At 42.5% G+C, this 20,481-nt stretch overlaps 1 protein-coding gene across 5 annotated transcripts in view; it reads right to left on the bottom strand.

Moving 5' to 3' along the window:
- Nucleotides 1–20,481, bottom strand: part of efr3a (EFR3 homolog A) — a 128,679-nt gene that overhangs the window by 73,588 nt on the left and 34,610 nt on the right. For all 5 annotated transcript variants that reach the window (XM_033019662.1, XM_033019665.1, XM_033019661.1 and 2 more), the window contains 4 exons: nucleotides 20,199–20,326; nucleotides 16,192–16,342; nucleotides 5,248–5,369; nucleotides 2,003–2,152 (listed from right to left, as the gene is read on the bottom strand). In XM_033019662.1, the coding sequence (XP_032875553.1) occupies nucleotides 2,003–2,152; nucleotides 5,248–5,369; nucleotides 16,192–16,342; nucleotides 20,199–20,326 (551 nt within the window). The remainder of the gene's footprint in view (nucleotides 1–2,002; nucleotides 2,153–5,247; nucleotides 5,370–16,191; nucleotides 16,343–20,198; nucleotides 20,327–20,481) is intronic.

Raw genomic sequence — 20,481 nt, 5'->3', positions numbered from 1 at the left:
ACATTGAATTCTACATTTTTAGGCAACTAACCTCCCCCTCCCCCCCCCACTCTCACTCCTGTGCTCCACCTGGATGCACACACGTTTCACTTCCCCCATCCCGTTCCACCTGTATTCCTTCCTCTGGCTTGACATTTTATGTCTGTTCTGTCCTTATTTCCTTATCTCAATCTTTTGTCTTTTCATCTCTGGCCTTTGTTAAACTATCTGCAAATCAAAAACTTCTCTCATCTGTATCCCTTGCCAGATTGTGTCCCCACCAGCTTTCTCTCTCCTCCCACCCCTCCCCACACACTCACCCCACCCCCACCAGTACAATCCAAAGATCCTATAGCAGAGCAAGATGGCCTACTCTCACGCAAACACGTAGTACGGTCATGGGCAGATTCATGGGTGATTATAGGACCCATTTTAGCAACCAGCCTCCGCCATCTTGTTCCGCCATCTTGCTTCCGGCCAAAGATCGGATCTTTGCTTCCGCCTCCGCTCCCGTATCTTCGCTTTGGTCTTTGACTTGGGCGGGGAGAAGGTGTGTGCAGCCCAGGGAGAGGGGGTGTGCGGCCCGGGGAGATGGGGTGTGCGGCCCGGGGAGAGGGGGTGCGCGACCCGGGTTGAGGGGGGTGTGCGGCCCGGGGTGAGGGGGTGTGCGGCCCGGGGAGAGGGGTGTGTGCGGCCCGGGGCAGTGGGGGGAAGGGGGTGCGCGACCCGGGGAGAGGGGAGTGTGCGGCCCGGGGCAGCGGGGTGAGGGGAGTGTGCGGCCCGGGGCAGCGGGGTGAGGGGAGTGTGCGGCCCGGGGCAGCGGGGAGAGGGGAGTGTGCGGTCCGGGGCAGCGGGGAGAGGGGAGTGTGCGGCCCGGGGCAGTGGGGAGAGGGGAGTGTTGCGGCCCGGGGCAGCGTGGGAGAGGGGAGTGTGCGGCCCGGGGCAGAGGGGAGAAGGGGATCGCGGCCCGGGGAGAGGGGAGTGTGCGGCCCGGGGCAGCGGGGAGAGGGGAGTGTGCGGCCCGGGACAGCGGGGAGAGGGGAGTGTGCGGCCCGGGGCAGTGGGGAGAAGGGGTGCGCGGCCCGGGGAGAGGGGAGTGTGCGGCCCGGGGCAGCGGGGAGAGGGGAGTGTGCGGCCCGGGGCAGCGGGGAGAGGGCATAGGGGGGGGAGACATTGTAGTGTGGGGGGAGGCGAGGGAGTGCCGGGGGGGGGGGGGGGAGAGTTGAGGGGTGGGATAGGGCCTAGTGTGTGTGAAGTTGCGGGGAGGTTTACAATGTTTCTTATTTAATGTCCCTTGTCTAGTCTGAAATAAAGTTCATCATTGGATATAAAAATCAGAATAAATATAATTGTGTGTGTTATATGATTATATACATTTATATCACATTCATGTATGTGTGTTTATAAACATTTTATTCTTTAACAAGAATTAACAGAAGTATGAACAGAATTATGAATCTAATCCTATATCACGCACAAAAACTGTTCCCCCGCAATGTTAATTACCCTGTGAGTCGGGTCAGGTAGGTTCCGGTTAATACAAAATCAACTCAAACACTGCTTGTGAGCCATTTAAAAATAAATTATTTAAAAAACATTAAAAAAGACAATTACCAGTCAAATTTTATTCTTGACAAGAATTAACAGGTATGAACTGACAGAATTATGAATCTAACCCTATATCACACACAAACTGTTGCCCCGCAACGTTGATTACACTGCGTCGGGTCGGGTCAGGTAGGCTCCAGTTACTAAAATGGGCGGGGAAAAATGCCCAGGATCCCCTCCGTAGCGTACTACACGTCAGCCCATTTCATTTCGCAGGAGTAGGCTATCTTGCTCTGCTATAGGATCTTTGGTACAATCAGTCTGAAGAAGGGCCCCGACCCAAATCATCTCCTATCCAGAGATGCTGTATTTACAAACCAAACTTGCCTTCCCTTTTAATGGGAAACTGGAACTAGAAGAGCCTTCAAAGATTTTCACAGCACTCTGTCTAATTCCCCTCTGGTTGTACACTTACCTGTTAAGCTCATCTGTTGTTTGCATGTTGAAAAGAAGTGAAGGAACAATCTTATCCATGTGTTGAGGCTCCCAGATTATAGTCTGCAGCTCATCATTCACAGTTTTCCGTACGACTCCTTGAATACCCTTAATGCCTGCAATCCTGATCCTGTCAGCAAAAGCAGAGTTTATCCTTTCAACAACCATCCATTATTAAACTTTTTAACTTTAACAAACCTCTCAACTAATCGCCTCTCCTATTTGGATTAATGCCATAGATTGTACTGAATATTCTATCAAAATGTTAACAAACAAAGATAGATAAAAGGTCCCATTGCATTTTTTGCACTATGCCATCCAATTACAAAACGTAAGATACCACACTTTTTCAGAAAAAATCATAGTTCTCCTATTTCAATATAGACAGTAAATGGCAAAGCCCTGGAGAATGCTGTAGAACAGAGAGATCTGGGAGTACAAGTGCATGGTTCCCTGAAAGTAGCACATCAGGTGAAGGCGATGTAGGATGAAAACAACCCATGCTCCTAAAATGAATTTTCTTTGTTAATGTTATGATTATTGCCGATGATATTCCAGCTGTGGTTGTCTATCTAGATTTTATATTGGCACAAACAATGGATATTTCAATCTCTGTTGTTTGAACAGTGTTATGTTACAAAGGACTTCAGTTGTCTGGGATTCTATAAAATATCTTCACTGCCAAAAAATAAACCACATGTTTCAACACCACCAAATGACAGAATTGCAATTTTAAATAGGTGGTAATTTCTGCCTTTCGCATTGTCACACTGGCATTGCCAAGGGCTTTGGATTTCCAAACAGTTGGTGGAATGAGATTTACAAAAGAAGTGTGTGAGGGGAAAATTCAGAGCAATAAGCTCACTACCATGTGCAAGTACACTCATTTGGTTGCAGAATTCTAGCTTCAGCAGCACACAGAATGATTATAACCAAAATGAGCAACAATAACGTCGCAAGTACAACTTTTATTCTCTGTGCCCAATAATCACAATACATTTAGACCCACTAAATTACAGAATTCTCTTTTGCCCAGCAATGCCAGAAATGTAATTTTATCATTTCATTCAGGTAGTATCATCTATATTTGTCCCTTTCAGGTTCAAATAAAAATACTGGAATATTTGTTCAAAAAATGACAAAAGACATCTTATTTAGCGTGTGAAATCCAGACAAGAGCCTCACACTGCAGTTAGTTAACAAAAAGTATCAGAAATCTTTGTAAGCCGACTCCTTTTTAGACTAATTTAGTCTTAAATCAATTAGGTATTTGAAGGGTGATTAATTAAGCAAACTGTTTTAACTACGGTACTTTTCATTAAGCATCCAAAATTTCATTAACCATCCACAACTCCCGCTGAGCTACTCCAGCATTTTGTGTCTATCTATTATTTGTCCTCGCCGTTTGCTTATGAAGGAAAGTAATCTAATATAACTATAGTTGGTATGGAAGGTGTTCCAGATGTAGGTGGGAAGGGACTACAGAAGGAGATACAGGTCTTGTGTCTCACAAATACTATAAATCAGTTTCTAACCATCTTGTACAACAATATGAGAAGTGGTTGGCAGACAGGAAACAAAGAGTAGGGATTAACGGGTCCCTTTCAGAATGGCAGGCAGTGACTAGTGGGGTACCGCAAGAGAATGCAGGGTGACTTGGACAGGTTGGGGGAGTGGGCAGATGCATGGCAGATGAAGTTTAATGCAGATAAATGTGAGGTTATCCACTTTGGTAGCAAAAACAGGAAGGCAGATTACTATCTAAATGGCGTCAAGTTGGGAAAAGGAGAAGTACAACGGGATCTGGAGGTCCTTGTACATCAGTCTATGAAAGTAAACATGCAGGTACAGCAGGCAGTGATGAAAGCAAATGGCATGTTGGCCTTTATAACAAGAGGAATCGAATATAGGAGCAAAGAGGCCCTTCTGCAGTTGTACAGAGCCCTAGTGAGACCACACCTGGAATATTATGTGCAGTTTTGGTCCCCTAATTTGAGGAAGGCCATTCTTGCTATTGAGGGAGTGCAGCGTAGGTTTACAAGGTTAATTCCCGAGATGGCAGGACTGTCATATGCTGAGAGAATGGAGCAGCTGGGCTTGTACACTCTGGAGTTTAGAAGGATGAGAGGGTTTCTCATTGAAACATATAAGATTGTTAAGGGCTTGGACACACTAGAGGCAGGAAACATGTTCCCGATGTTGGGGGAGTCCAGAACCAGGGGCCACAGTTTAAGAATAAGGAGTAAGCCATTTAGAACGGAGACGAGGAAACACTTTTTCTCACAGAGAGTGGTGAGTCTGTGGAATTCTCTGCCTCAGGTGGAGGCAGGTTCTCTGGATGCTTTCAAGAGAGAGCTAGATAGGGCTCTTAAAAATAGTGGAGTCAGGGGATATGGGGAGAAGGCAGGAACGGGGTACTGATTGGGGATGATCAGCCATGATCACATTGAATCGAATGCCAAATGGCCTACTCCTGCACCTATTGTCTATTGTCTAATATATCATCAGTGGACTCAACCGTGGATACTGTAATCTTGAGCAAAACAGTACTGAAGGAACCCAGTGGACCAAGCAGCAATCTAAAGGAGGATCCTGACCCACGTGCAGTATCTTTTCCCTCCACAAATTCTGACTGACCCACTGAGATCCTCCAGCACTTTGTGTCTGGCACAAAAACTAAATCCAAAACAATCCTACACACAATCAAACAAAGACACATGCTGCAAATGATTAGCTTGTAATGTGGATTAAGATTACTTTTGAGTCACTGACCATCAGCTTCCAAATTAAATATGTGCAGTCACTGACAAGCTTTACATATTATATGCACCGAACCGAACAAAAATAGAAACATTGCTACTGAAACACGGCTTGCGTCATCCGAATACTTTCCTGCAATAATTAGCACATGTTCAGGGTTTAAATTATCACCCTTACTCGCAGAAATTTCAAGTTTTGAGCGATTTATTTAAAAAAAACTGGGATGTTACTCTTGCTATCAGTTGTGTGAAGGCGTTATGTGAAAACCTGTCTCCATTAATCAGATCAAGATTTATTTGATTCAGAATGCCATCTGTAAAGTATGAGGGAAAAAAACATATTTTTGGATCTTTGAGCACCTGTAACAAAATAACTGCAATGCAAATCAATTTGATAACAATTTTATAATAATGAAAAGAAATGCACAAGAAAAAAAAAAAATTTAGGACAGCCTTTTGTACTCACTTAGTCTTGGTATCCAGATCATCAATAGAAGAATGGCACATTGCACTGAATCGAGACACAAAGAAATCGTAGCGTCTATGGTATGAAGCAGTATCTTCCTCAATATTTGCAAACTTGACAAACTAGGAGAAAATGCAAACTGTTAAAATGCAATTCCCAGCTGCAACAATGCATTTAGGGCATTGCTGATTGCTGAAGTAATCTGGATCAATGGCAAGATTTAAAGGCTAGTTTCATTCAATGTTCAGAAAGTATCAAGTCAAAGAGAGAAGCACAAGAACCATTACTGTCACAAGCACAAAAACCATTAATGTCTATCGTGGATAAACTGGATGAATCCCAAGTAAAGGGTCTGTCCCACTGCGGGAACCTAATTTGCGAGTTTAGAAGAGTTTGCCCTCGACTCATACTCGCAGCATGGTTCGACACGTGGTCCTAGGAGGTCTATGTAACTCTCCTTCATGCTCGATAGTAGTCCCCGCATACTCGAAGCCTCAGTTTGGTCGAGGCGTTTTTTTTAGCATGCTGAAGAGTAAAAAAAGGTTGGCATGGAAAAAAAAAAATCGATATTTTTTTTACTCGTAGGTTTAGTCGAAGTAGGTCGTAGTAGGTCGACATGTTATTCGAAGGTAATCGAAGGCAATCAAAGGTAATCGAAGGTAGTCATAGATAGTGTTTGTATAGTTGAAGGTAGTCGAAGGTGGTCGTCTTCACGCTCCACTATTCGGTGTCCAATTTTCCTGAAGCTAGTCAAAGCTAGTCTTCAACATGGTCAAAGGAGATCGAAGGAGGTCTTCTACATAGTCGAAGGAGGTCTTCTACATATGCATAGGAGGTTCTCTACATAGTCGAAGGAGGTCGTAGGAGGTGTTCTACTTCGGCGATACAACACGACCAAGACACTTTTTTAAACTTTCCTAAACTCGCAATTTAGGTCCCCGCAGTGGGACAGGCCCTTAAGAGGTTAACATTACTCAATCATATTCATTGGGAACCACCAAACTATTACTCTTTTAAGTCTGTGCCCAATTTCCCCAAAGCAATGGTAAAGACCTGTTGACAGTTGGGGGGGGGGGGGGGGGCCGCGCAGTGGTGAAGTTGCTACCCCTGGGGGTACGCCCAGAGACCTGAGTTTGATCCTGACTATGGGTGTGCGGTCTGTAAGGATTTTGTATGTTCTCTCTGTGGCTACATGGGTTTTCCCCGGATGCTACAATTTCCTCCCACACTCCAAAGATGTACAGGTTTGTAGGTTAATTTGCTTCTGTAAAATTGTAAAATGTCGCTAATGTGTAGGATGGTATTAACATACGGGGTGATCGCACGGTGGGCCTGTTTCCATACTGTATCTCTAAAGTCCAAATGTCGCATCTTCAGAAGGTCTTTTCAACTACGTTTATTCAATTCAATTTCAATTCAATTCAATTCAATTCAACTTTAATGTCATTGCACAAATACTGAGTATGGGTACAACAAAATGCAGTTTTACGTCAGTCTGTAGTAGTAGTGCAATATAGAAATAAAAAAATAAAAAAAAGATGATACAGAATAATAAAAAATACAGAATAATTAAACAATGGGGACGGAGGGACCGGAGGAATCTATCGGCGTGACTCCGAGTTCAGCAATGCGACGGTATAATTGTAGAAGCTGTTCCTCGTCCTACTGGTACGAGACCTGAGGCTCCTGTACCGCCTCCCTGATGGGAGGAGGGCAAACAGTCCATGGTTGGGGTGGGAGGGGTCTTTAATGATCTTCCCAGCCCGTTTCAGACACCGTTTTCGGTGGAGGGCATCCATGGCAGGGAGCGGGGCACCGATGATGTGCTGCGCCGTTTTCACCACCCGTTGTAGTGCCTTCCTGTCCGCAACAGTGCAGCTGCTGTACCATACCGTGAAGCAGGTGGTCAGGATGCTCTCGACGGTACACCGGTAGAAGTTGGTCAGGATCTGGGGGGACAGGTGGGCTTTCTTGAGCCTCCTCAGGAAGTAAAGGCGCTGCTGTGCCTTTTTGATCAGCTTGGAGGTGTTGAGGGACCAGGACAAATCCTCCGAGATGTGTACCCCGAGGAATTTGTAGCTGGAGACGCGCTCCACCTCAGTCCCGTTTATATGGATGGGGGTATGTCTGCCCCCTCTGACCTTCCTGAAGTCGACAATAATTTCCTTTGTCTTCTTGGAGTTGAGGACGAGGTTATTGTTGGCACACCAGGTTGTCAGGTGCTGGACCTCCTCTCTGTAGGCTGACTCATCGTTGTCACTGATCAGTCCTACCACCGTGGTGTCGTCAGCAAACTTAATGATGGCGTTGGATCCGTACTTAGGGATGCAGTCGTGGGTGAAGAGGGAGTAGAGGAGAGGGCTGAGCACACAGCCCTGTGGCACGCCGGTGTTCAGTGTTATAGTGGTGGAGGTGAGGTTGTTGACCCTAACAGACTGTGGTCTGTTGGTGAGGAAATCCAGTGTCCAGTTGCAGAGGGAGGTGGAGATGCCAAGCCCGCTGAGTTTGGTGATCAAGCTGGCGGGGATGACAAGTGTTAAAAGCGGAGCTGAAATCAATGAACAGCAACCTGATGTAGGAGTTGTTGTTGTCCAGGTGGGTCAGGGCAGAGTGTAGGGCCGCCGATATGGCGTCCTCTGTAGACCTGTTGGCCCGGTAGGCAAACTGATGGGGGTCCAGTGTGGGGGGGAGGCTGGCTTAAATATCTGTATTGTTCAGAGAAATCCAGCCCCTTGGCACAAAACCTTACAAAGCGTAAATTTTCAATCCTTCCAACAGATGCACTGCATCTGGCTGGCGTCTCACTGAAACTGGCTAAGTAATTTGTGCAATCTGGTTCAATTATTAGTTGCAATTTCAACATATGGTACAGACAAGCATTTATCAACTACATTCTTAACATAATAAATGTAATTCCTGGATTGAACTTGGAGTTCCATTATTTGTATTTTTGCAAATCATTACAAGAGTATTTAAAACGGATAACTATAACTATTCTGATTGTTGAGAATCAAGCACACAATCTCCACATTTAATGCTCTCAATTACATTTTTTAAATTCCAAACAGTATAACCAAATGTGGTTCATTGTTCAAAAGTAATTCTGTTTTTAAAACGTGCTGTTTTATGAAAGCATTAATTAGCATTTTGCATGAAAGGTTATAATTTCTTCCGAAATTTTCAATGGCTGGTGCAATCAATTTGAGAATGACACCTCAATCTGCACAAAGGCTGGGCCTCAGCAGTGGAGAGGTAATAATCAACATTCTCACAATCTCCAGAATCTCTTATATGTTGATGATTGGCATTAGATGTCTGCTACTCGAGTCTGGGAATTGTAGCAGGCTCATTATCAATTTATTGGTAAAAATAATTAGCTTATTTGATTTGAAGCTTACTTCACGAGGAAAATATATATACGGTAGGATGCAACATTAAAATAACCGCAACATTTAAACCCTGCCCAATTAGCCATCTTTACACTCGGGTGCAGTTCTGGTGTGAATGTTAAATGGACCAGTGAAACGAAAAGTGGCATTTACAACATCAAATAGTTATTTACAATATTCAATGAAGTAACCAACATATAGTTTTGCAAACTTAGGAGGCACACTGATTTGTAAATTAGGTACAGAAAGCACCAACAAGTAAGCCAAGAGTTTTTAAATCCCAGTGTGATCTGTTTATGTTATCTAAAGTTCAAAAATAGAGTGATACAATGTGGGGTCAGGTCCTTCGGCCCCACTTGTCCACACCAACCAACTTGGCCCATCTGCCTGCATTTGGCCCATATCCCTCTAAACCTGTCCTATCCATGTACCTGCCCAAATGTTTCTTAAACGGTACAATAGTATCCGCCACATGTTAGTCTTCCCAAAATGCAACACCTCACATTTCTCTGTATTAAATTCCATAAACCATTCCTCAGCCCACCTGGCCAATCAATTAAGATCCTGCTGCAATTTTTCACAACCATCTTCACTATCTGCAAAACCACCCACTTTTGTATCATCTGCAAACTTGCTAACCTTGCCGTGTATGTTCTCATCCAAATCATTGATATAGATGACAAACAGTAACGGGCTCAGCACCGAACCCTGAGGCACACCAGTAGTCACAGGCCTCCAATCTGAAAACCAACTTCCACCATTACCCTCCCATTCATTCCATGAAGCCAATTGTATATCCATTCAGCTATCTCATGAAATCCTACCTTCCCGAGCAGACCACCATGTAGAACCTTGTTGAAATCCAAATATACAACGTCTTGAGCTCTACCTTGACCAACCTTTTTGGTCACATCATCAAAAAGATTTGAGAGACATGACCTTCCACCTACAAAACCATGCTGAATATCCCTGATTAATGTTCAAATGCACTACAATTATCAGATTTTAAAAAAATAAGATTGAGAGATTTAACCAATGCGTCAGTGACAAATACAAATCGATCTTGCAAATAATTAGTGTTCTGAATAATGGATATGGCTTTTTATACATCTATGAAAACATCAAGCATCACAAGACATAAGAGGTTCAAGATCGTTGTGCTTTTAGTTGAAATTCCATTATGATATACGGTATGTATGGCTGGAAACTAAAATATTTTAGGAATGCGAATCCCCTGCATATGTACATATAAATTTCTTAAGAGTATTGGACAGGGTAGATGCAGGAAAAATGTTCTCGATGTTGGGAAAGTCCAGAACCAGGGGTCACAGTTTAAGAATAAGGGGTAGACCATTTAGGACCGAGATGAGGAAAACCTTTTTCACCTGGAGAGTTGTGAATCTGTGGAATTCTCCGCCACAGAAGGCAGTGGAGGCCAATTCAATGGATGTTTTCAAGAGAGTCAGATTTACCTTTCAGGGATAATGGAATCAAGGGATATGAGGAGAAAGCAGGGTACTGATTCTGGATGATCAGCCATGATCATAGTGAATGTCAGTGCTGGCTTGAAGGGCAAAATGGCCTACTCCTATTTTCTATGTTTCTAAGAGCTCTGTACGCAGTTTCTGACACTTTGCAGCATCCTTACCTACGAAAGGCACCAACAGCAGACTTAGGCCATGAATTGCATAAAAAACACGTATTAACCATGTTCTGCTGAGACTTAGCGAAATGGCATTTGGTACAAGTGCAGAGAGTTACACCAGTTACGAGGGATGTGAACTGTTCCCATCGGAATGCAGTTGCAGGATCTACAGATCAGTAGTGGAAACAATGGCACAATTGCCATTTCTGCATGCTTGATCCCTGTCGGCATCTTGGAATTCTGCTCTGTGTGAAACTGTGGGACTAACGGATCTGTTCTTCCATTTTGCCTTTCAACAAGGGTAGCACTTCATTCTGTGGGAATCAAACCTTACTCCAGTGAATGTACCCTTCAGAGCTAGGTTGAGAGAGCTGTGAATCGGTGGAACTCTGCCACAGAAGGCAATGGAGGCCAATTCACTGGATGTTTTCAAGAGAGATAGCTTTTAGGGCTAACACAATCAAGGGATATGGGGGAAAAAGCCAGAACAGGGTACTGATTTTGGATGATCAGCCACGATCATATTGAATGGCCTACTCCTGCACCTATTTTTTTTCTATGTATTTTCCATGTCTGGAGAAGGGTCTCACCCCTGAAACGTCACCCATTCCTTCTCTCCAGAGAAGCTTCCTGCTGCAGTTACTCCAGCTTTTTGTGCTATCTTCGGTTTAAACCAGCATCTGCAGTTCCTTTGTAGTAACATTGACTTCTCTAACTTCAGATAGCCCTTGCTTTCTCTCTCCATCTCTTTCCCAGTTCTCCCACTGTCTCCGACTACATTCTATCTTTGTCCCGCCCTGTCCCCCGATATCAGTTTGAAGAGGGGTCTTGACCCTCACCGGCTGAGTTACTCCAGCATTTTGTGTCTATCTGCAGTTCCTTCCTACGCATTTCTGTAAGGCGAGGGGGTGGGGCAGGGGGGTGTTAAGATTGAATAGGGTCCCGAGGGTTAACTTTTTCACACGAAGGCGAATGGGACGAGCTGCCGGAGGAAATAGTTGTGGCGGATATTTCGTATCGTTTAAGAAACATTTAGACAGGTATGTGAATAGGACAAGTTTAGAGGGATATGGACTAATGCAAGAAGATGGGACAGGTTGGTCGTTTCTGGGAGTTTTATAATATTTTCAAAGGATGTTCAATACATCCAGAGTGTGAAAATTAATAAACTACAGCAACATAGTGTTAATCAGTTTCTGCAAAGACTATATTGCTCCACTGGCAAAGAAAAACAGGACACTATGCAGTCTCCGCTTTAAGTGAGGCTGCACAGTGGTGTAGCAGACAGTGCTGGTGCCTCAGTTCCAGTGGCCTGGGTTCAATCTTGATGCGGTCTGCATGGAGTTTACATGTTGGGTCAATTAAGCAGCACAAAAACAGGCCCTTCAGCCCCACAAGTCAGCAGCACATAGAAAATCTAAAACAAGTGTTGGATGCAGAGCCTGGCGGGTGAAAGGCAAGGACCAGGAGAACTCTATTGAGTCTGACGAAGGGTCTCAACCCAAAAGTCACCTATCCATGTCTGAATGGGTCAAAACGGCATCATATCTCCTTTTCTGTTGAGATATATTATTTCCCTAAACTTACTTACTTAGGTGATTGAGAAACACAAAATGTTCAATATTGTAACATTTTAGAAGTTCCTGAAGAGTCCAATATAAAAATTATACTTTAACACTAAAAGCGCTTGATCACTGCAATATTGTAAAAAAATAATTTAAATGGCAGTCCTAATGGCTGTATTGATGGTTATAGTCAAGTACACATGCATTTTGTGCGTGCAGCATAATCAAAGCACTCCCACTGCAAAATCAGAGCGGTTAGTTTAAATACTTAATTTACTTTTCTAAAATGGTTAAGGGAGGTCATTTAAAAAAATGGCCTTTTCTTCTCTCCAGAGATTCTGATATGTCCTGCTGAGTTACTTCAGCATTTGATGTCTATCTTCTAATTATTTGAATGTACAGTTATTACTTAATCTTCCCAAAATATTACTCCACTGAAAATGTGCGCAATTTATCATTTTCCAATTTTACTGAAATATCATTCTCCTGATGTTTTAAATAAAATAATATGTGCTTTTATTGAAATAGAAAGAGACAAATATTAAAGAAAATGCAAACAAGAGAAAAGATGAGATTTGGTTAGGAGGTAGGAAAGGACAAGAGGTACGTGACTAGTGGGATGTGATTAATGACATATCCTAGGAAACCACACTAGACCATTTGTTCTTCACAATTATTTATAGTTGGCGTTGAAGAAACTACATGGAGCCTTATAATTAAATCTACTGACAATACCAAGTTAGATGGCAAAGTCACGTGGATGGAAATTGTAACTGGCAATGGGATATTGGGATTAAATGACTGGGTAGAGCTCTGGTTGATGGGGGTGGGTGTGGATAAGTGTAAGGTTACCTACTCTGTCTAAGATAGATGGATCAGAGTATTCTCTGAATGATCAGAAGTGAACTACTTTGGGAGAGTAATGGTCAATTTAATTTGTAATGGGGAAGTTAGAAGCAAAGAAAATAATAGGTCATTTGGGTCTTTGAACGTGATCCATATTCTATCCCTCATCCAAATCATTGATATTGAATAGCTGAGGCCAAGTAATAACCCCTGCAGTATCCCACTATTTACACAAGAAAACAGGAGTAGACCATCGGGAACTTCAAGCCTGTGCCACCATTTAATATGATCATGGCTGGATCCATGCTGTGTCATTTCCCCTTACCCCTCCATTCTGTAATCTATTAAATATTTATCCACCTCCACTTCAAATTATTTCTAATGCTTCAATTTCCACCACTAACCAGGGTGAAGAATTCCAGAGATTCACCACCCTCTGCGAAAAGAAATGTCTGCATATCTCAGTTATAAAGGAACGGCCCAATACTTTGTAGTTATGCTGTTCGAGACTCTCCCATGAGTGAAAACATCCCTACATCTACCCCATCTACCCAGGACTTTCAGAAGGCTTTCGACAAGGTTCCACATAAGAGATTAGTATACAAACTTAAAGCACACGGTATTGGGGGTTCAGTATTGATGTGGATAGAGAACTGGCTGGCAGACAGGAAGCAAAGAGTAGGAGTAAACGGGTCCTTTTCACAATGACAGGCAGTGACTAGTGGGGTACCGCAAGGCTCAGTGCTGGGACCCCAGCTATTTACAATATATATTAATGATTTGGACGAGGGAATTGAATGCAACATCTCCAAGTTTGCGGATGACACGAAGCTGGGGGGCAGTGTTAGCTGTGAGGAGGATGCTAGGAGGCTGCAAGGTGACTTGGATAGGCTGGGTGAGTGGGCAAATGCATGGCAGATGCAGTATAATGTGGATAAATGTGCGGTTATCCACTTTGGTGGCAAAAACAGAAAGGTAGACTATTATCTGAATGGTGGCCGATTAGGAAAAGGGGAGATGCAACGAGACCTGGGTGTCATGGTTTACACCGTCATTAAAAGTAGGCATGCCGGTGCAGCATGCCAGGAAGAAAGCGAATGGTATGTTAGCATTCATAGCAAAAAAGGATTTGAGTTAGGCAAACACGGAGGTCTACTGGCAGTTGTACAAGGTCTTGGTGAGACCAACAACTGGATATTGAGTTAGAGTTTTGGTACGGTTTGTGAAAATGAATGTGTCTGAAATACATCGACATGCCATAGAGGGAGTACAAGAGGAAGGATAACGGGTCAGAGAATTCATATGGTCAGGACGTTCATATGAATAAAGAGTGATAGAACTCGGCTTGTAACTCTTAAGGGTTGGACAGGCTAGATGCAGGAAGATTGTTCCCAATGTTGGGGAAGTCCAGAACAAGGGGTCACAGTTTAAGGATAAGGGGGAAATCTTTTAGGACCGAGATGAGGAAAAAAAATTCACACAGAGAGTGGTGAATCTCTGGAATTCTCTGCAACAGAAGGTAGTTGAGGCCAGTTCATTGGCTATATTTAAGAGGGAGTTAGATGTGGCCCTTGTGGCTAAAGGGATCAGGGAGTATAGAGAGAAGGCAGGTACAGGATACTGAGTTGGATGATCAGCCATGATCATATTGAATGGCGGTGCAGGCTCGAAGGGCCGAATGGCCTACTCCTGCACCTATTTTCTATGTTTCTATGCTTCTAAGTCCTCACAGAATATTGCATAGTTGAACAAGGTCACTCTTATTTTTCTAAACTCCAAGGAATACAGGCTCAAAATATTTAGACTCTCTTGATAGGTCAACACTCTCATTCCAGGATGTTATAGCAAAATAGATGAAGGAGAGGCAATGGGTATTGTGCATTTGGACTTTAAGAAAGCTTTATACAAAAGATTTTGCACAATAAAAGTAAATGGGATTAACGAGATGCTCATAAGAATAGAATATTTTGGATGGCATGAAACAGTAGGGAAGCAGATGGCTCCTTTGTCGAGTGTATAAAATCATGGGAGGAATTGATTGGGTAGATGCACAAAGTATTTTGCGCAGAGTAGGGGAATCAAGGACCAGAGAACATTAAACGCTTTAATAGGAATCTGAGGGTTAACCTTTTCATACAAAGGCTGGTGAGTGCATGGAACGAGCTGCTAGAGGAGGTAGTTGAGACAGAGACTATCACCACACTTACGAAACAGTTATTCATGTATAGCTGTATGACTATGGCAGGCAGTGACTAGTTTAGTTTAGAGATACAGTGCAGAAACAGGCTCTTTGGCCCACTGAGTCTGCACTGATCAGCAATCCCCGCACACTAACACTATCCTTCCTACACGGAGTAGGGACAATTTTACTAAGCGAATTAGCCTGCAAACCTGCACATCTTTGGAGTATGGGTAGAAACTTGAGATCCTGGAGAAAACCCACGCAGGTCACGGGGAGAACATACAAACTCTGTACAGACAAGTACCCGTAGATATGATCAAACCCGGGACTTTGGCACTGTAAGGCAGCAACTCATATAATAACATGGTGCATTGCCAAGTCTAGGAACAACATAAGTCTGATTGGACCTTGAGAATCATGCTTCACGTCGATTTGGACAGTTGAGGAACTAATCAGGTACATGGTAGATGAAGGGCAATGCAAATACATTTAGTGAGGCGAGACCTGGGTGTCCTTTGTCACTCAAAGCAAACAAATGCAGCAGGGGATTAAAAAAGCAAATTGTATGCAGGTCTTCATAGCAAGCTGCTTAGAGAAGAGCAAAGACACTGTACTGCAATTGTACAAGTGAGGTGGTAGATTTGGTTTCCTTGAGGAAGAATGTTCTTATTTTGAAGGAAACTCAGTGAAGGCTGAACGTGCGCGATTCCTCGGAGTGCAAGACTGATGTATGGAGAGAGATTAGATCTATTTGATTTATAGCAAATAGATTCCAGAAATCCGAGAGGATCTCTCATTAAAGTTACACAATTCTGATAGAACTGGACTGATTAGATGCATCATTCCATTGGTAGGGAGATTAACATCAGGGGTCACAGTACAAATATTATGATAAGCTATTTAAGGCTAAGATTCATTTTCTTTCCCTGATAGAGGTGAACCTGTGGAATTTTCTACTACAGAAAGCAACTGAAAACTTCTCATTAAATATATTCGAGGACATAGATATTTTTGTTTAGACTAGAGGTGCCAAGGAATTTGAGGAGACAGCTAGAACTGGGTACTGAATAATTAATGGCATAGCCAGCTCAAAAGGGCTTATTCCTGCTCCATTGTTTTCTTTTCTATGTTGCATATGCTCCACAAATACAGAGAAAGTGACATATTGCACAAACACCAAGAAAATCTGCACACATTTTACAAATTCTAGCTTCCACATCACACTGAACAGCATTGGCAACACATTTGTCAAATGCCAGCAAAAAATGGCCCAAAATCTATCCAATTTAAATGAACAAGCCTGGTCATCCCACATACCGAATTGGATCCAAGGATTTGTAGCTCAGGTTCTCCCGATTCCAGTAGCTTGGCTACCATTTGAAGAAAGCTCTCAACAAACAGATTAATGCTTTGGGAATGGCAAGCCATCAACAGCTGGTCCAATGCCTCCATCGCAATAAAAACATACCTGTACACAAAACAAAAATAATCAAATTTAATGCATAACAAATCACTTTTCTCCCCATTTTCCTTCCATCGTTTCCACATAATCTGTACTGTTTTAATCTGTACTAATTAATCTAAGATTTAAGCCAGGGAAAGTGTGGAAAATAAAAACGGCAAAATAAAAAGATCATTTGTGAAAACAAAGTAAATCTTAAAATTCATTTATTCCATCAATATTTGACAAGGTTTATTTTTCAATGCGCAGCATAGGACAAACATACATAATACAAAGAAAATATATGAGAAAGATTCAGTTTTGGCAGCAACTGTGGAGGACGTAGTGTTACTTTGATTGCTTTTGATCAGAATTAGAAAATGCTCGAAATATAACAGTTCAAGTAGAGGCAGATGAAAAGAATAGGTAAAAAGGCTAGGAGATGGTGGATTAAATGATTAAAGCGATGAAGCAGCAAGAAAATATGAATTAACTATTCCACGGAGAGTGGAAGTCCTTGATAGTGAATGTGGAATGAATGTTTCCACTATGGGAGAGGCTAGCACCTGAGGTTGTAGCCTCAGAATAAAAGGATCTTCCTTTAGGGAGGTGATGAGGAGGAATTTCTTTAGTCAGAGGATGGTGAATCTGTGGAATTCATTGCCACAGATGGTTCTGGAGGCCAAGTCAATGGATATTTTTACGATAGCAATTGACAAGATTCTTGATTAGTATGGGTGTCAGTGGTTATGGGGAGAAGGCAGGAGAATGGGGTTGAGAGGGAAATTTTGATCAGCAAAGATTGAATGGTGGAGTAGGCTTGAAGGGCCGAATGACCTAATTCTGCTCTTCGAACTTATGAAAATGGAGTGAACGTGAATAGAAACAAAAGATCAGCTTCAAAGGAAGCAAATTCCAGAATTGGAGTACCATGCATGGATGTTATTAAACTGCATATTTATCATAAGCAGTGAGGGATAAATTCTGCCATGTTCCAAAAGTACATAGAAACATAGAAATTAGGTGCAGGAGTAGGCCATTCGGCCCTTCGAGCCTGCACCGCCATTCAATATGATCATGGCTGATCATCCACCTCAGTATCCCGTACCTGCCTTCTCTCCATACCCTCTGATCCCCTTAGCCACAAGGGCCACATCTAACTCCCTCTTAAATATAGCCAATGAACTGGCCTCGACTACCCTCTGTGGCAGAGAGTTCCAGAGATTCACCACTCTCTGTGTGAAAAAAGTTCTTCTCATCTCGGTTTTAAAGGATTTCCCCCTTATCCTTAAGCTGTGACCCCTTGTCCTGGACTTTCCCAACATCGGGAGCAATCTTCCTGCATCTAGCCTGTCCAACCCCTTAAGAATTTTGTAAGTTTCTATAAGATCCCCTCTCAATCTCCTAAATTCTAGAGAGTATAAACCAAGTCTATCCAGTCTTTCTTCATAAGACAGTCCTGACATCCCAGGAATCAGTCTGGTGAACCTTCTCTGCACTCCCTCTATGGCAATAATGTCCTTCCTCAGATTTGGAGACCAAAACTGTACGCAATACTCCAGCTGTGGTCTCACCAAGACCCTGTACAACTGCAGTAGAACCTCCCTGCTCCTATACTCAAATCCTTTTGCTATGAAAGCTAACATACCATTCGCTTTCTTCACTGCCTGCTGCACCTGCATGCCTACTTTCAATGACTGGTGTACCATGACACCCAGGTCTCGCAGCATCTCCCCTTTTCCTAGTCGGCCACCATTTAGATAATAGTCTGCTTTCCTGTTTTTGCCACCAAAATGGATAACCTCACATGGACCAAGATGAATATTGATAGCAGTAGCTGAAGGGTGGGCAGGCAAAACGTGATACACCGAGAAACATATCAACAATCATTTTCAAATACAGGAGCATAAACATTTTTGATTACATTCCTGTTATGGCCATATTCTATATCCTTATAAATTCTCTATTCTCTGTAAAGGACCTGCATTTGTCCATGCTAGCCTTTTCCTTTTTACATAGGTTCAAAGGTTCTAAGTATGTTTTGAATGGTTTATTCTGATTTACACATTCCATTATCTTTTTCTTAAACAAAAATAATTTATTTGGCAATCTTGAAAAATCATGCAACACTCCCAATCCTCAAGCTTGCTGCTTTTTCTGGCAACTTTACAAACCATTCCCTTGAATTTCTCCTGGAATCTATGGATGAACCACTTATCTCCTTGTATTTATGCCTTAAAGGAATGCACGTGTGTTGCAAATGTGTGTTGCAAAGTGTGAATGTAGGTGTATTGTACAGGTGTCAGAGGTTATGGGGAAAAGGCAGGAGAATGGGATTAGGAGGGAGAGATAGATCAGCCATGATTGAATGGCAGAGTAGACTTGACGGGCCAGATGGCCTAATTCTGCTCCTATCACTTATGAAACCCTGTTTTTCTTCTTTAAATGCTAGCCACGGACTTACGATCTTTGAAGTAGATTCCCAATCTACCACAGCCAACTGTTCACACTATCATTGTTTCATTTGCTTAGATTGAATTACCTCACTTAAACCCAAGGTCAAATTCAACCATACTATTGTCAATCTTCCTTAGGGTTGCTCTACAAACTAGATTATTAGTCAAATCTTTCTTGTGCAGAGTAATGGATCCCAAACAGTCCGTCTCCTTGTTGGTTCCTCTACAACCTAGAAATTCATCTCATACACAATCTCATGCACAATCCATGTATTAATCATCAATACTGTTAATACTAATTTGATTTGGCCTGTCCATGCTCAGACAAAACAACTGTGCTATTCACATTACATACACCTCTAATTTCCTCATTTGCACATCTACTAAACTGGTCGTTTTTAGACATCTTCCACTAATATTTTCTACCTGCTGCTGCTGCTTTAATCCACACAAATTAATTCTATACCTATATAGTGATCTGCCAAACCAAGATCTCTTTTAATTCTGTACCTCTGCTATCCTATTTCAAACATTACAACCCCAGGTTTTTATTTTGTCGGTGTTTCTTAAACATTAAATACTCGGTGGTCTTTAGTTCCAATTACAGGTATCTACCTGGCAGGCAATTACTTCTTACCCATTTCTGACTATTGCACTATTAAATTATCCACTGTTGCAGGTGCAGTTCGTATTTGGAAATAGCACCTTTGAATATGGTTTAAATATGGTTCCAGATTTTGACCATATTTGCCAATTGCTTGTGTTGTCGTCACTTATTTATTTTCCCTACTGCTTTTCCTGTTCCTATTTCTAGCTTTTCTTGTCCATTCTGACAATACTCAATGTTTAATTTCCCTGCCAAGCTTGTTTAAATTTTCCCCAAAAGGACCAGCAAACTACCTTGTCACCATAGTCGTACCAATCTTGTTAGTCATAGAATTCGAGTCAGAGTCATACAGCAAGAAACAGGCCCTTCTGCCCAACACGCCCCATGCACACTAGTCTCACCTGCCTGTATTTGGCCCATATACCTATCTCAACCTATCTTATCCATGTACCTGCCTCAACTAACTCCTCCGGTAACATGTTCCACATACCTGCCACACTTTGTGTGAAAAAAAAAGTTGTCCCTCAGGTTCCTATTAAATGTATCCCCCCTCATCTTAAACCTATGTTCTCTGGTTATGTACCAGGATGAACTTGGTGGATTCCTGGACTACTTGCCTGCTATTCTTAATCTGTTTGATGGCCACTCATTTCCTTTCTATTTAAATAAACCCAAGATGTGATGTGACCAAAAAGCTCCTATTGCATTTGGTTTAAAAGAAAAATCACCAGAACAATGTAAATAGGTCCTGATTACACTCGGGTCATCTTTTATTGAAATAAATGACCACACAAATTTTAAAGCACTAAATGTCACTTACCCGTATCTATGCCTGATAACATCCCGACTGAGCCTTTCTGCAAGGTACTTTCCTATCCGATCCAGTTTATCTGGTGCTGAAACTGCATAGAATGTCAACTTCTCCATGTCAGCCTTTACAAGACCATCCTAATAAGAAAGTACAGAGAAAATTAGAAGCATTTATTTAATTTTTTTTATTTTTTAAATTCTACCCTTCAGGCTAATTTGCCGTTATGCCTTGCTTATCTCCTATACCTTGTTATTACTCGAGGCAAAGAATCCTCCTGGAGGGATCATAACAC

The sequence above is a fragment of the Amblyraja radiata genome, chromosome 4, assembly GCF_010909765.2.
Source record: "Amblyraja radiata isolate CabotCenter1 chromosome 4, sAmbRad1.1.pri, whole genome shotgun sequence".
Classification (NCBI taxonomy): Eukaryota; Metazoa; Chordata; class Chondrichthyes; order Rajiformes; family Rajidae; genus Amblyraja; species Amblyraja radiata.
This window is presented reverse-complemented; position numbering and strand designations above follow the sequence as displayed.